This window comes from Heterodontus francisci, chromosome 39, assembly GCF_036365525.1.
Source record: "Heterodontus francisci isolate sHetFra1 chromosome 39, sHetFra1.hap1, whole genome shotgun sequence".
NCBI lineage: Eukaryota > Metazoa > Chordata > Chondrichthyes > Heterodontiformes > Heterodontidae > Heterodontus > Heterodontus francisci.
Genome location: NC_090409.1, coordinates 39,615,448 through 39,628,949, shown reverse-complemented (window position 1 = coordinate 39,628,949; position 13,502 = coordinate 39,615,448). Strand labels below are relative to the sequence as shown.

The 13,502-nt window shown below is 45.1% G+C and overlaps 1 protein-coding gene and 1 long non-coding RNA gene across 2 annotated transcripts in view; both read left to right on the top strand.

Moving 5' to 3' along the window:
* Positions 1-3,040: 3,040 nt before the first annotated feature.
* LOC137352768 (V-set domain-containing T-cell activation inhibitor 1-like) overlaps positions 3,041-13,502 on the top strand; it is a 51,228-nt gene continuing 40,766 nt past the window's right edge. Inside the window, exons 1-2 of the mRNA XM_068018570.1 lie at positions 3,041-3,126; positions 3,506-3,569. Coding sequence (XP_067874671.1) covers positions 3,106-3,126; positions 3,506-3,569 — 85 coding nt within the window. The 5' untranslated portion in view covers positions 3,041-3,105. The remainder of the gene's footprint in view (positions 3,127-3,505; positions 3,570-13,502) is intronic.
* Positions 6,816-11,255, top strand: LOC137352752 (uncharacterized). The gene is made up of 3 exons (XR_010969774.1): positions 6,816-6,871; positions 7,753-7,867; positions 9,027-11,255. It is a non-coding gene; the product is annotated as an uncharacterized lncRNA (long non-coding RNA).

Below are 13,502 nucleotides of genomic sequence, written 5' to 3'. Positions count from 1 at the left end.
GTGTCAGGCTCACACTGCCGAGTGTGTGTGTGTGTAAGCTTCACACTACTGCTCCTGTGTGTCTGCATCGATTGCAGATAGAATTCACACAGTCTCTGCATTAGAAATAGAAAAGCTCAGCAATCTCACACAATATCAGCTGAGTCCACATTGCCTCACAGCTGATTCTTATTTCTAATCTTTACAGTGGCGAGTGTCTGACATTAAACTGAAATATCCCACAGCCTCTCTTCATATCTATCTCTTCAATTCAATCATTATGGATCTGACTGCTGTCATATATAATGTTTTATACACTTCCTACATTTCCTGTTCCTGATCTCTGTCTCTCCTGTTGAAATCTTGGCGCCTCTCTCGGGGAAGGAGCTGGGCTGTGATGCCTCCCACAGTCAAATAGCCCATCTACAGCCACAGAGTGACACCAGAGGGAGCCTGGCGACTGCAGAATGGCCTGGAGTGACGGCCTTGGCCATAAAAGAATTTGTTTCTGTGTGTAATGTTTATTGGATAATTTAATACATAAAAATAATGTACAAAAAAAGGAATTTTGGAGAATTGTTTCCTGAGGATGAGAGTTTGAGGAACAAGTCTATCCCTGGGATATTTTTTAGCTGCTGATCTACCTTGATGTGTGAACAGTATTCCCATGTTCCTGTATCTTTCTCCCAGGCTGGGGAAGGGTCTCCACCTCTGAAGGGTCTTGTCAATTAGCTTGCTGTGCTGGTTCAGACCAAAGGCCGTGGTGTGTTAGTGCAGTGATCCCACGGTCTGCTCTGCTGCTGTCATTACCCATTCCCCCCACACAGTGACTGGGGTTTCCACCCCAGTAGCCCAGGGACATGAGCTCCCCAGTGGGGGAGTGGAAGCCCCTTCCCCAGACCCTCACCCAGTTCATGTCTCTCCAGGTCTTTACAGATATTAGAGAAAAATCACAGCGGACCAACACAGTGTTACTGCTCCCTAATTTGTGAATGGGAGGGTTTTTATAAAACTCTGTATTTATTGAGTGTTAATATTTCTCAGTGTGAATTGAATAAATAGTTAATAGTTTGTTCTGGACGTCACTCTCACCATCTTTGTTCTCTTCTGTGTGTAAAAGAAATTAAACCACTATATTCAATATAGTCACAGGGTGTTGTGTGTATTTGTGAAGGTTGGAATAATGAGTTACTCGGTTAAACTCCTCATTTCTAATTGTGCGAAGAGATGTAAAATATTTATAAATATAAATTGTGTATATTAAACAGTCAGAGATGAGGAATTGTCCAGCAGTGTGATCTGGGTGTTTATTAAAAGCTGGTGGAGAGGTACAGGTGCTTGGGTTTATAAATCGAAGCCTCCATCTGTGCTCTATTTGTCTATCATCCTACACATCCCCTGACAAATATGACCAATCACTGCTTGGAGTAACCATTTCATACAGAAAAGGAGCATTTAAATATATATAGGATATTCATGCATTGTTTTTGTGTACAGGCAGTTTCAATCTGTAAAATCTCTAGAAGATGGAATCTGTATATAAACAGTTACTGGCAATAATGTCGCTGCTGGTTTTGCCCAGTGGATGCTGCTGCACAGAGAGTTTCTGAAGCCTCTTCCCATGTTCACCACTGTGGGAGAACCATCGCTACAAGGACTGCAGTGGTTCAAGTAGAGATGGACAATAAATGGGGCCCTGCCAGTATCACCCACACTGAGAACAGGTTAATAAATTCATCAGAAACTGCCTGATGTTCCCACTCACTCATCAACAGGATATTTCAGAAATTATCATCTAACACATATCACAGAATCACAGAATAATACAGTGCAGAAGAGGCCCTTCGGCCCATCGAGTCTGCCCTGATGCATTAAAACACCTGACCTGTCTACCTAATCCCATTTGCCAGCACTTGGCCCATGGCCTTGAAGGTTATGACGTGCCAAGTGCTCATCCAGGTACTTTTTAAAGGATGTGAGGCAACCTGCCTCTACCACCCTCCCAGGCAGTGCATTCCAGACCGTCACCACCCTCTGGGTAAAAAAGTTCTTCCTCAAATCCCCCTTAAACCTCCCGCCCCTCACCTTAAACTTGTGACCCCTCGTAACTGACCCTTCAACTAAGGGGAACAGCTGCTCCCTATCCACCCTGTCCATGTCCCTCATAATCTTGTACACCTCGATCAGGTCACCCCTCAGTCTTCTCTGCTCCAGTGAAAACAACCCAAGCCTATCCAACCTCTCTTCATAGCTTAAATGTTCCATCCCAGGCAACATCCTGGTGAATCGCCTCTGCACCCCCTCCAATGCAATCACAAGATCATGGAAGACAGAGAATCACATAGAGTTGAATTTTATGGGCCTTGGGAGAAAGGCTGGGAGGCCCAATAAAATAGTGAGAGTTGGGAGGGGTTGGAGGGGGTGGAGTGCCCCTCCATCCCTCGCCGGGGGCTGCTGGACTGGTCCCAGTGAGCCCACCACACTGACCTGAGACCCAGGGCTCGAACACTGCTCCCGGTGACCCTCTGATTGACTGGCAGCTCCTGGTGGCCGGATCCCCCTCCTTAAAGAGACAGAGACCCCGATGGCAGGGGGTTAATTGTCTGCCTGCCCTGGAATTCAGGGTTGAGGCGGGGGTTAACCGCTGCCTTCCCCCATCACTGGGACCCCTTCACTCACAATAAAAACCCAGCCCAGGGCATTCAGCCAGTGAAAGGTCTGAACCTCGTGATCCCCTCACACTAAACCCACTGAATCCCACACAGGGGAATCTCAAATATCTGTCCTGGACTGATGACAGGGCAAGATCATGGAAGATAGAGAATCTTTATACAAGTTTTATACAATACAGAATGTTAATTTACAGTCAGCAAACACCAATTCATTATTTCACTGATTCACTAGAAAATGGAACCCTGAGATCTTCAGCAAGAAATTGCTCTTTAAAAATAAGCAGCATTTTGATTGGGCAGATTTTAGGTGCCGCCACCTGATTGGCTGAATGATTATGTTAGTCCCCAATTGGTCAGATTGATCAACGCGGGAAATTCAAATGAGAAAAGATACAACCAGAGCAGCAGTGTCAGTGTTACTGTGTCCAGGAGCTAGTGATCCAGGATCGGGACAATGGATGGAAAAGCGCTGCAGGTATTGTCAGTGTCTCACACCGGGGGGGTCAGTAATGGGGAGAGGGACCATGGACTGTGTTAGGGCTGCTCCCGGTCTCAATGTGCCTCAGAGCCGGGAGGGAGGGGGGTCAGTAATGGGGAGAGGGACCATGGACTGTGTTAGGGCTGCTCCCAGTCTCAATGTGTCTCAGAGCCGGGAGGGAGGGGGGTCAGTAATGGGGAGAGGGACCATGGACTGTGTCAGGGCTGCTCCCGGTCTCAATGTGTCTCAGAGCCGGGAGGGAGGGGGGTCAGTAATGGGGAGAGGGACCATGGACTGTGTCCTGTCCCGGTTCAGAAATGGACATGAGCAGCAAGAAACTGTGGTAAAGGGGGGTAACTGTGTTTTCTTGTTGCAGGGACCCAACTTACAGAAACTCCTCCTCCTGCTGCTGCTGTTAAATGCTGTTGCTGCTGTTTCAGGTAAACGCTGTGACTGCTCTCACATTTCAGCAGAGCTCGGGGCTGCTGGTGACATGGATTATATCAGGATTGATCTTCCTGGATGGTGCTAACCTTGTGAATTTATACAGAGTGCAGTTAGCTGTCTCCTGGAAAGAACATTTGTCTGGGTGTCTGGGACTGAAATCAGTAATGTGTATATTACTGGGGAATAGTCTTCATTATATCAGGAATTCATCTTGCTTTGAGGTGCTGTGTTCACTGTGAGTGGGCCCATTGAGGAAGTGGACACAGTCGGTTCACATTACACATAATGATCATGAGACCTGAAAGGAAGGCAGTTAATGTCTTCAGATTAACCCCTGTGATGTGAACAGTGGAATCTGGACACTGAGCAACACTCGGTGACACTGGGATGGGGTCCTGAGCACTGGGATCAGGAATCTGGGACAGTCCTGGATCAAATAGAACTGGGAATTGCCTCTGAGCATGGGGAGTAGGGTCATCAGGACTGGGCATTGGGTTTTGGGTCCTGGGAGGGGGCAGAGTCTGGCCGTATTGGGGTGAGGAGCAAGGTCTGACAGGTTAGTGGTGGAGGGAGATGAGGATCCACATTGCCTCGGCCCCTTTCAGACCATCAGGTGCTGCCTCACCCCCGACACAGTGTACTCGTCCGTCATTGTCCCCCCCCCCCCAACCTGTCCAAAGCCCTTTCCACATCCTCGGGTACCCCCTCCCCCATCTGTTCCTGTCTTTACATTTCAGGGTCAGTTTTCTGCTCCTGAGCTCCACCTCACATTGTGCACCCCCAGTCTGTCATTGTTCTCCCAAAGGGGGGAGGTGGGCAGGGTGACCAATATCCTGATGTGTTCTCCCAGCATGTGTACAATGGGAAACACACGATTCAAAGTGCTGTCCAGCTGCTCTGTGGATACAAATATCCAGCACAAGCTGGTTTTAGTTGAAGGTCCTTAATGCCTGACCTTTAACCTTCCCACAGAAATGAAAGCAGTGAGTTACTGATCAGTGCTTCTTGTAAATCAAGCATCGCAGTGTAATCATGTGAAGCTTGGGATGGAATGTACCAGCAGGGAGGTTATATCTGTGGATAAATACTTTCAATCTTTTCCAGGTTACTCGTCTGTCCCAGTTTCTGGGTTCATTGGGGAGCAGGTTGTGCTGCCCTGTATCTACAAAGAGAATGTCCCAGTCTCTGATTCACAGGTAATTTGGTGGATATCCAATCGTGGAGTTTTACATAATTTTGTCAATGGGAACGATGATTTGACACTACAAGACCCGCAGTTCAGAAACAGAACAAACCTGTTCAAAGATCAACTGGAACAAGGCAACTGGTCAGTTATGATCTCTGACCTCAGGCAGTCAGACCAGAATGAGTATCGGTGTGAGATTCAACAGAGGGAGACTCCAGTCTTTCATCAAGATGTTCATCTCTTTGTAACAGGTGAGAGGTTTCTGTTTCAGGTATTCTGCATTTACTCTCTGATTTTATGGGTACGGTAGTGCAGTGGTTATGTTACTAGACTAGTAATCCAGAGGCCTGGACTAATGATCCAGAGAACTTGAGTTCAAATCCCACCATGGCACTTTCAGAATTTGAATTCAGTTTGAAATAATTTTGGAAATATAAAGCTGGTCCCATGCCCTCCTTGCAACTCTCACTTCCACCTAGTTTTGTGTCATCTGCAAAATTGAAAATATTGATCTCCACATCCAAATCATTGATCTAGATTGTGAATAGCTGGGCCCAAGCACTGTTCCTTGTAGTATCCCACTTGTAACAACCTGCCAACCTGGAAATGACCCATTTATTCCGACTCTCTGTTTTCTGTCTGTTAACCAGTTCTCAATCCCTGCCAGTATATTCACTCCAATCCCATGTGTTCTCATTTTGTTTACCAACCTCTTGTGTGGGACTTTTTCAGAAGCTTTCTGAAAATCCAGTTACAGCACATCCACCTCTTCCCTCCCTTTTCTATTCTGTTAGTTACATCTCAAAAAAAAAACTCCAACAGGTTTATAAACCATGACTTCCCTTTCATAAATCCAGGTTGACTCTGCCCAATCCTACCATTATTATCAAAGTGTCCAGTTATCACATCCTTTATTGTAGATTCTAGCATTTTCCCTATGACTGATGTCTAGGCTAACAGGTCTGTAGTTCCCTGTTTTCTCTCTCCCTCCTTTCTTAAACAGTTGGGTTACATTTACCACCTTCCAGTCTGCGGGAACCATTCCAGAGTCTACAGAATTTTGAAAGATGACCACTAATGCATCAACCATCTCTACAGCCACCTCTTTCAACATGCTGGGATATAGATCATCAGGTCCAGAGGATTTATCTACTTTCAGTCCCACTAATTTCTCTTGTACTTTTTTTTAAATGAATATTAATATCTTGCAGTTCCTTCTTGACACTAGTCCCTTGATTCTCCATTATTTCTGGGAGCTTTTTAGTATTTTCCTCTGTGAAGACAGACACAAAGTATTTGTTTTATTTTCTCTGCCATTTCCTTAGAATCAAAGAGAGATACAGCACCAAAACAAACCCTTCGGCCCACTGAGTCCGCGCTGACCATTAACCACCCATTTACATTAATCCCATTTTCCTTCTCACATCCCCTCAATTCTCCTACTATCTACCTACGCTAGGGGTAATTTTTTTTTTTACAATGGCCTATTTACCTATTAACCCGCAAGGAAACCGGAGCACCCGGAGGAAACCCACATGGTCAGAGAGAGAGCTTGCAAACTCTGCACAGGCGGTACCCAGACTGAACCCGGGTCACTGGAGCTGTGAGGCTGCAGTGTTAACCACTGTGCCGCCCTTGTTCCCAATTATAAATTCTCCTAAGTCTGTTTGTAATGGACCCACATTTGTCTTTGCTAATCTTTTCTGTTTTACAGATCTGGAGAAGCTTTTACAGTCTGTTTTTATGTTTCTCGCTAATTTACTCTCGTATTCTATTTTCCCTTTCTTAAACTTCTTCCCGGTCCTCCTTTGCAGAATTTTGAAATGTTCCCAATCCTCAGGATTAACATTTTTTTGGCAACTTTATACGCCTCTTCCTTTGCTCCAATACAATCCTTGATTTCTTTTGTTAGCTACAGTTGGAACACTTTTCTTGCTGGGATTTTTTACATTAAAGAAATGCATTTTTGTTGTAAACTATGTATTAGATCTTCAGGTGTGAGCAATTGCCTGTCTACCGTCACACACAATACTAAACACATGATGTTTTCTTTGGAGCGAACTCGTACACCTGTACTGAACACACCTGTACTGAACACACCTGTACCAGGTAAATCTGTTTCTAAACTACTGCATGTGTTTTTAGATTTTACATATGCTCACACTGAATGGGTAATAAGTCCAACAATACGTGCGAGGAGCTCATGGACTGTTCTGTCACTACGTTCGAGACCATTCGATCAGCTGCCTCTGTCCTGTCCCTCCCTTCCACTAGCACACCTGGCCAAACTTCCTATAATCCTGCCCTAACCCTGAACTCCCATCTTTCTCTGGTTTCTCTCCTATTTCCACTCATTCCCTGTTTGAGCTCATCATGTCCATGAGACCCACCTCCTGTTCCCTTGATCCTGTTCCTGCTAAACTACCGAACACCCACCTTTCCCTCTTGGTTGTAATGTTAGTCGATATTGTAAATGCTTGTCTCCAGGTGTTATCTGCCTCTCCTGTAAATCTGGCGAGATCATCCCGATCCTCAAAAAAAATAACCCTTAACCTTCGGAAACTACTGTCCCATCTCCTACCTCCCTTTCCCCTCCCAAATCCTTTAATGTGTTGTCACCTTCCAAATCTTTTCCCATCTTTCCGGGAACTCCAGGAGCTGGATGTAAACCAGCATCCATCCAATCCTGTGATTTTCACGAGTTTAAAATTCCTGCTCTATTTCAGCGGGCTGTTGGGTTTAATTGAAGGGAAGCTGCTGCTGGTCAGTGTCCAGTTATCTCCATTGGAAAGCATGTATCTATCAGACTGTGGGGCAGTGTGTGTGTGTGTGAGATTATTGATATTTAGTCTCCCACATTCCTCCAGGACTAGAATTGACCAGGGATGTGTTTGTACTGGGGATGGTTCTGAAACACTAGGTGCTGACTGTCTCTGCTGTTAGTTTTGTTAGTGTGTCCCAGTCTGTTAACGGCTTCATTCTGTCTTTAGCTCCTGGACCCTCTACTGGAGCAGTAGTTGGATTGGTCATCGCAATTCTTGTTCTTATTTGCATAATTCTTGTTCTTCTTTGCATAATTCTGGTTTTCCTAAAGCGACAAAGATGGTGAGTTCTGGAATGATCTGCAGTTCCCATTGTTAATTCTAGTTTTGTTTTATTATATTTGGTGTTGTGGAAATGTTGTGTGCACTGATACACTTTGTGCTGTGTAGGATGTTTCAATGCTGCATTATCCAGTCACTTCCAGCTTGTTGTCATCCTCTAGCTGCTGAACTGAAGGTGAAGAGCAGGAATGTGCGGCTCCCTCTATCACACAGTTAATAGACACTCGCCTAATCTCTGCAGCAAACAACTCACCAGCCTACACCTAAAATCCACTTGTCCCCTCTCCTGACTTTTCACCAGCCTCTGATCCTTGCTCTGTTCCCCAGTCACTGACTCCATCCCCCTCCCTGGCCACTGTCTGAGGCTGAACCAGACTGTTCACAACCTCGGAGTCCTATCAGACCCTGAGCTGAGCTTCTGACTCCATATTCTCTCCCATCACTCTAATACCACCTACCTCCGCTTCTGTGATATACCCTGTGTCCACTCTCATCCCTTGACCTGACCATCAGTGGTTTTGATCACTAACAATAAAATACGTTGCATTTCTCTGCCTCCCTCAACATCCACATCTCCCTGCCCATCTCTTACCCATCTGCCAGTTGTGGGGGGGAAACTATTGCAGATTCTCTAACTCTGTCCTCTGACTCTTTTCCCCCATCACAATATTTCTGCCTCCGTCAGCCTGTTTGGTCACTGCTGGGTCGGGTTTGATCACATCCGGGAATATCCTGTCCATCTGTGGCTCCTCTCAATAATTCAGGATCAGTCTGGAGAGTACGGACATTACCAGCCTCCTCCTGTCTGATCTGATCCCCATCATCTTCAGCTCAGTGTTAACCGAGATCTTCATCAATTCTTCTTAATCTCCAATGTTGAGGTGAGTTGTCATTTTTCTATTGGTCTGGTGCCTCGGTCAGCACAGGTCCCATGGAGTGTCCAGCTCTTGCCCATTGCCTCCTCTATAAGCCTCCTCTCCTCTACACTCTGTGCTCCATCACCGTGCAGCTCCTGTGACCCATTTTCCAGCTGCCATTGGTGCCCAGGATGTTGAGTGTAATTTAATTGGTCTGTGCTCCTGAACAGCTCCTTTACACACTTGTACAAAGTGTTGGATTCTTTTAATGTAACATAAACTCTGCTGATTTTTCTCTCCCAGGAATTGTGTTCAAAATCATCACAGCATCAATCAAAATGAAGCATCTAATGTCGTCCCTTTGACAGGGGTGACTTGTTCAGGTCACAAGGTCCCATGTTTCACAACAGCACCTGAGCATCAGAATGGAGCAGCTGGAGAACAAAACCTTCTGGGGAACGGGGCTGTCCAGCACTAACTGAGTTTACACTGCACTGAGCCTGGGTCAGGGAGGGGAAAATCAGCCCAGTATTGTGGTTATCCAGTGAATCCTGGTGGAAAGTCTGAGCTCAGGATTGGGATCAACAATCACTTCCCACTCTGCACAAACCCCTCTGACCAGCAGAGTCTTGAGATAATCACCCAGTGACAGTGTTGTCCCTTTACTAGAAAACCTGTCTGATTGATATTACATTATATCTCAGTGTTACTGATACACACTGTGTCCAAACCCAGTCTCAGGAACACACAGGACCAACTTCAGCTGTGAAACCCATTGATCACTCCCTGTGTGAGATGGTAACTTCCAAAATATCCTCTTTATGAGCGAGTGGTTTTATGAAAGTGACTTTTAAAAAATTATTTAATAAAATAAAGGAATTTATAATTAAGCTAAATGTTTTTCACTCAAGAAGACAGTGAGGGCCAATTGGCAACAGTTTGTCACCTGGTTGGGCTCGGCTTAGAACAGAAGCCATGGCAAAGGGCAGAAATTGACAAGTCCAGTAACAACAGAGAACATCTGGGTGGGCAGAGAACTGCCAAGCTGTTTGGTTGTCAGTCAGTGCGTGTGTGTGGTACCTTCTGGAAGGAGACAAAAGTCAAGTGCTACTAAAGTGCCAAAGAAGGACAAAATAAGGAAAGAATTCCAAGGAAGAACAGAAGACTACAACCCAGTGCTTTTACTCTCAATTCCCTCAAAGACTCTGAAGTTCAGCATGTTAATTTGTCATGTTCCTGCATTTTAACAAGGCCAGCTAAATTGCTTTTCAACACTGCCTGAAGAGAACTAATTCTGGAAGATTCTGTAACAGTTGCTCAGACGTTGGACTGTGTGCTTCTTTGGTGCAGTGAGTCTCATCTGCTATTCTTTTTGGGGTGGACACGTGATCTATTTGTGTTTTTGTCTGTAACAGAGCTCTAATCTAAATTCTTTTTCTTTTTCCGGTTAACTGATTTATGTATAGGAGTGTATGAGTGTGAAGGAACTAAGGTAAAGGGGACATTTTAAAATCTAATATTGGATATTTAAAAATTTGATCTGTGATATTGTTTTACTGTATTACTAGTTAAGAATTGTTTTATAATCTGTTAATTTTGTTTGGTAAAGAAACCTGGTTAGTGTGTTTTATTCTGGGGAATTGTTTCAACAAATGGAAAACTTAAAGAATATGTTGTGATCGGTGGAGAAGCGGGACTGAATTAACAGTGCACTCCTCCCGCCTCGGTCCAAACAGTGGGAACATCAGGCAGTTTCTGATGAATTTATTAACCTGTTCTCAGTGTGGGTGATACTGGCAGGGCCCCATTTATTGTCCATCTCTACTTGAACCACTGCAGTCCTTGTAGCGATGGTTCTCCCACAGTGGTGACCATGGGAAGAGGCTTCAGAAACTCTGTGCAGCAGCATCCACTGGGCAAAACCAGCAGCGACATTATTGCCAGTAACTGTTTATATACAGATTCCATCTTCTAGATATTTTACAGATTGAAACTGCCTGTGGCTTCTCCAGTCTCCACATATTATATTGGGCGGCCAGTTTTTTTCGGCTGTGCTGACACAATGGGCTGAATGGGCTCCTTCTGTGGTTTCTATTACTGAAGTCTCTCACCCTGGAACCATTCTAGTAAATCTCCTCTCCAAAGCCTTGACATCCTCCCTAAAGTGTGATCCCCAGACTCAATACTCCAGCTGAGGCTGAAACTGGTGAATTTATGAAGGTTTACCAGAAAGTCCTCACTTTTGCACTCGAGCAATATTTATTAATTCAAGGATCTGTGCCTGTTCACCAGCTTTTAATGATTTGTATATCTTGGACTCCGATCTCTCTCTCTGTGCAGTCCAGGTCCTCATTGTCACTGTTTTTATATGTAATTTATACTGTAAATATTTTATACATGTTTTCTACAATTGAAACTGAGTCCTATAGATTTTGTCTATATCTGTACCTCTATTCTGTATAATTAATGTTACTTTTCTATATGTAATTTTTGATTTAATCTCTGATTAAAGAGAAGTCAGTGTTAATATTAGTGAATGTACAGTCTTGTTATGTTTAATGACTCTGTCCGTCACTGCCTGAACAGAGATGCTGCTGTGTACAGGCAGGAAGTCTCTTGATCCTAACTGGAGTGAATTGAATTGTCTGATGACGGTATCTGTGATTGTGGGATCTCAGGAAGAGGCCGGGATGGATCATCCAGTCGGCACTTCCAGCTGAAGATGGTTGTGATCACTTCAGCCTGGTCTTTTTCACTGGTGCTGGGCTCCCCCATCACGGAGGATGGAGATGTTCATGGAGCCTCCTCCTCCTGTTGTTTAATTGTTCCCCACTGTTCAAGACTGGATGTGACAGGACTGTCGAGCTTTGATAGTGTGAGCATTTCTGAAACTCTCTATAAAAGAAAGAGTTTACATTTATATAGCGTCTTTCACCACCTCAGGACATTCCCAAAGTGTTTCACAATCAGGGAAGTACTTTTTCAAATGTAGTTACTGTTGTAATGTAGGAAATGCAGCAGCTACCTTGTGCACAGCAAGATCCCATGGACAGCAAAGTGATAATGATTCAGATCATCAGTTTTATTTAAAGTGATGTTGGTTCAGGGATATTGACCTGGATGGGGCATGTAGGGGGAGAGAACTCAATTAAACAATAGTTACAGCTCAGAATGAGGCTGTTCAGCCCATCTAATCTGTGTTGGCTCTCCTATTTATCCTGTCAAATCCTTTAATTACCTTAAACACAGCGATTAGATCACCTTTTAATTTTTGATAGAAAAGGGAATACAAGCCTCATCTGTGCAACCTGTCCTTGTAATTTAACCCTTTTCACTCCAGTATCATTCTGCTGAATCTGCACTGCACCCTCTCCACGGGAAATATATCCATCCTGAGGGGCGGTGCCCAGACTGAACACAGTGACTCCAGATGGGGCCTAACCAGATCAAACCCCTCTGACCCAGCATTTAATCAATCAGGAGGTTGACAGAGTAACTCATTATCAGGGATGCAGACTTGTTCCTCAACACCTGATCTTCAGGAACCACTTCCCCCAAATCCCTTTGTTGTACAAATTTTAAATATGTTGTCCAATAAACATTACACACCAAAACAAACTCGTTTATGGCCAAGACCTTCGTTCCAGACGGTTCTGCGGTCTCCAGGCGCTTTCTGGTGTCACACTGGATGTAGACAGGCTATTTGACTGTGGGAGGCATCACAGCCCAGCTCCTTCCCCGAGAGAGGCGCCAAGATTTCAACAGGAGAGACAGAGATCAGGAACAGGAAATGTAGGAAGTGTATAAAACATTATATATGACAGCAGTCAGATCCATAATGATTGAATTGAAGAGATAGATATGAAGAGAGGCTGTGGGATATTTCAGTTTAATGTCAGACACTCGCCACTGTAAAGATTAGAAATAAGAATCAGCTGTGAGGCAATGTGGACTCAGCTGATATTGTGTGAGATTGCTGAGCTTTTCTATTTCTAATGCAGAGACTGTGTGAATTCTATCTGCAATCTATGCAGACACACAGGAGCAGTAGTGTGAAGCTTACACACACACACTCGGCAGTGTGAGCCTGACACACTGGCGCCAGGAGAAGCCCTTGGAGGGAGAAGGGGTTGAAGTGAATGGAATGAGAGAATGGTGAGAGCAGAGGAGGAGGCCATTCGGCCCGTCCTGTCTGTGCTGGCTCTCTGTCAGAGCAACTCAGCTAGTCCCACTGCCCCCCGCCTTTACCTCCCCTAGCCCTGGCACAACTTTACTCCACATCATTATCCAATTCCCTTTTGAAAGCCACCATTGAATGTGCCTCCACCACACTCTCAGGCAGCGCATTCCACATCCCAAACACTCGCTGCCCAAAAAAGATCCGCCCTCCCCTCATGTCGCTACACGGTTAGTTAATGAGGTGACGAGTTAGAACTGCTTACCCAGTCAGCAGGGCCTGATTCAGGTCTTTGGAATTGGTTTTTACTTACACACCAAGTGAGCAGCATGGAGGCCAGCACGATGGCGTACTGCTGCAACAGAGTACTTCACTCGGACAATTTGGTGAGTGAGGGAATTCGGCGCAGGGAGGGAAGAGGTGCTGTTCTGGTCTTTCACAAGACAAGGAGTGATCCGAGAGTGGGAGCAGGAGACAGTGAGACCAGAGAGCTGAAGTCCAGAGGCAGTCATTAGATAAACAGGTAAATGATTAGTTAGGGAAGGAAAATCTGCCGTCCTTACCTGGTCTGGTCTACAAGTAACTCCAGACCCACAGCAATG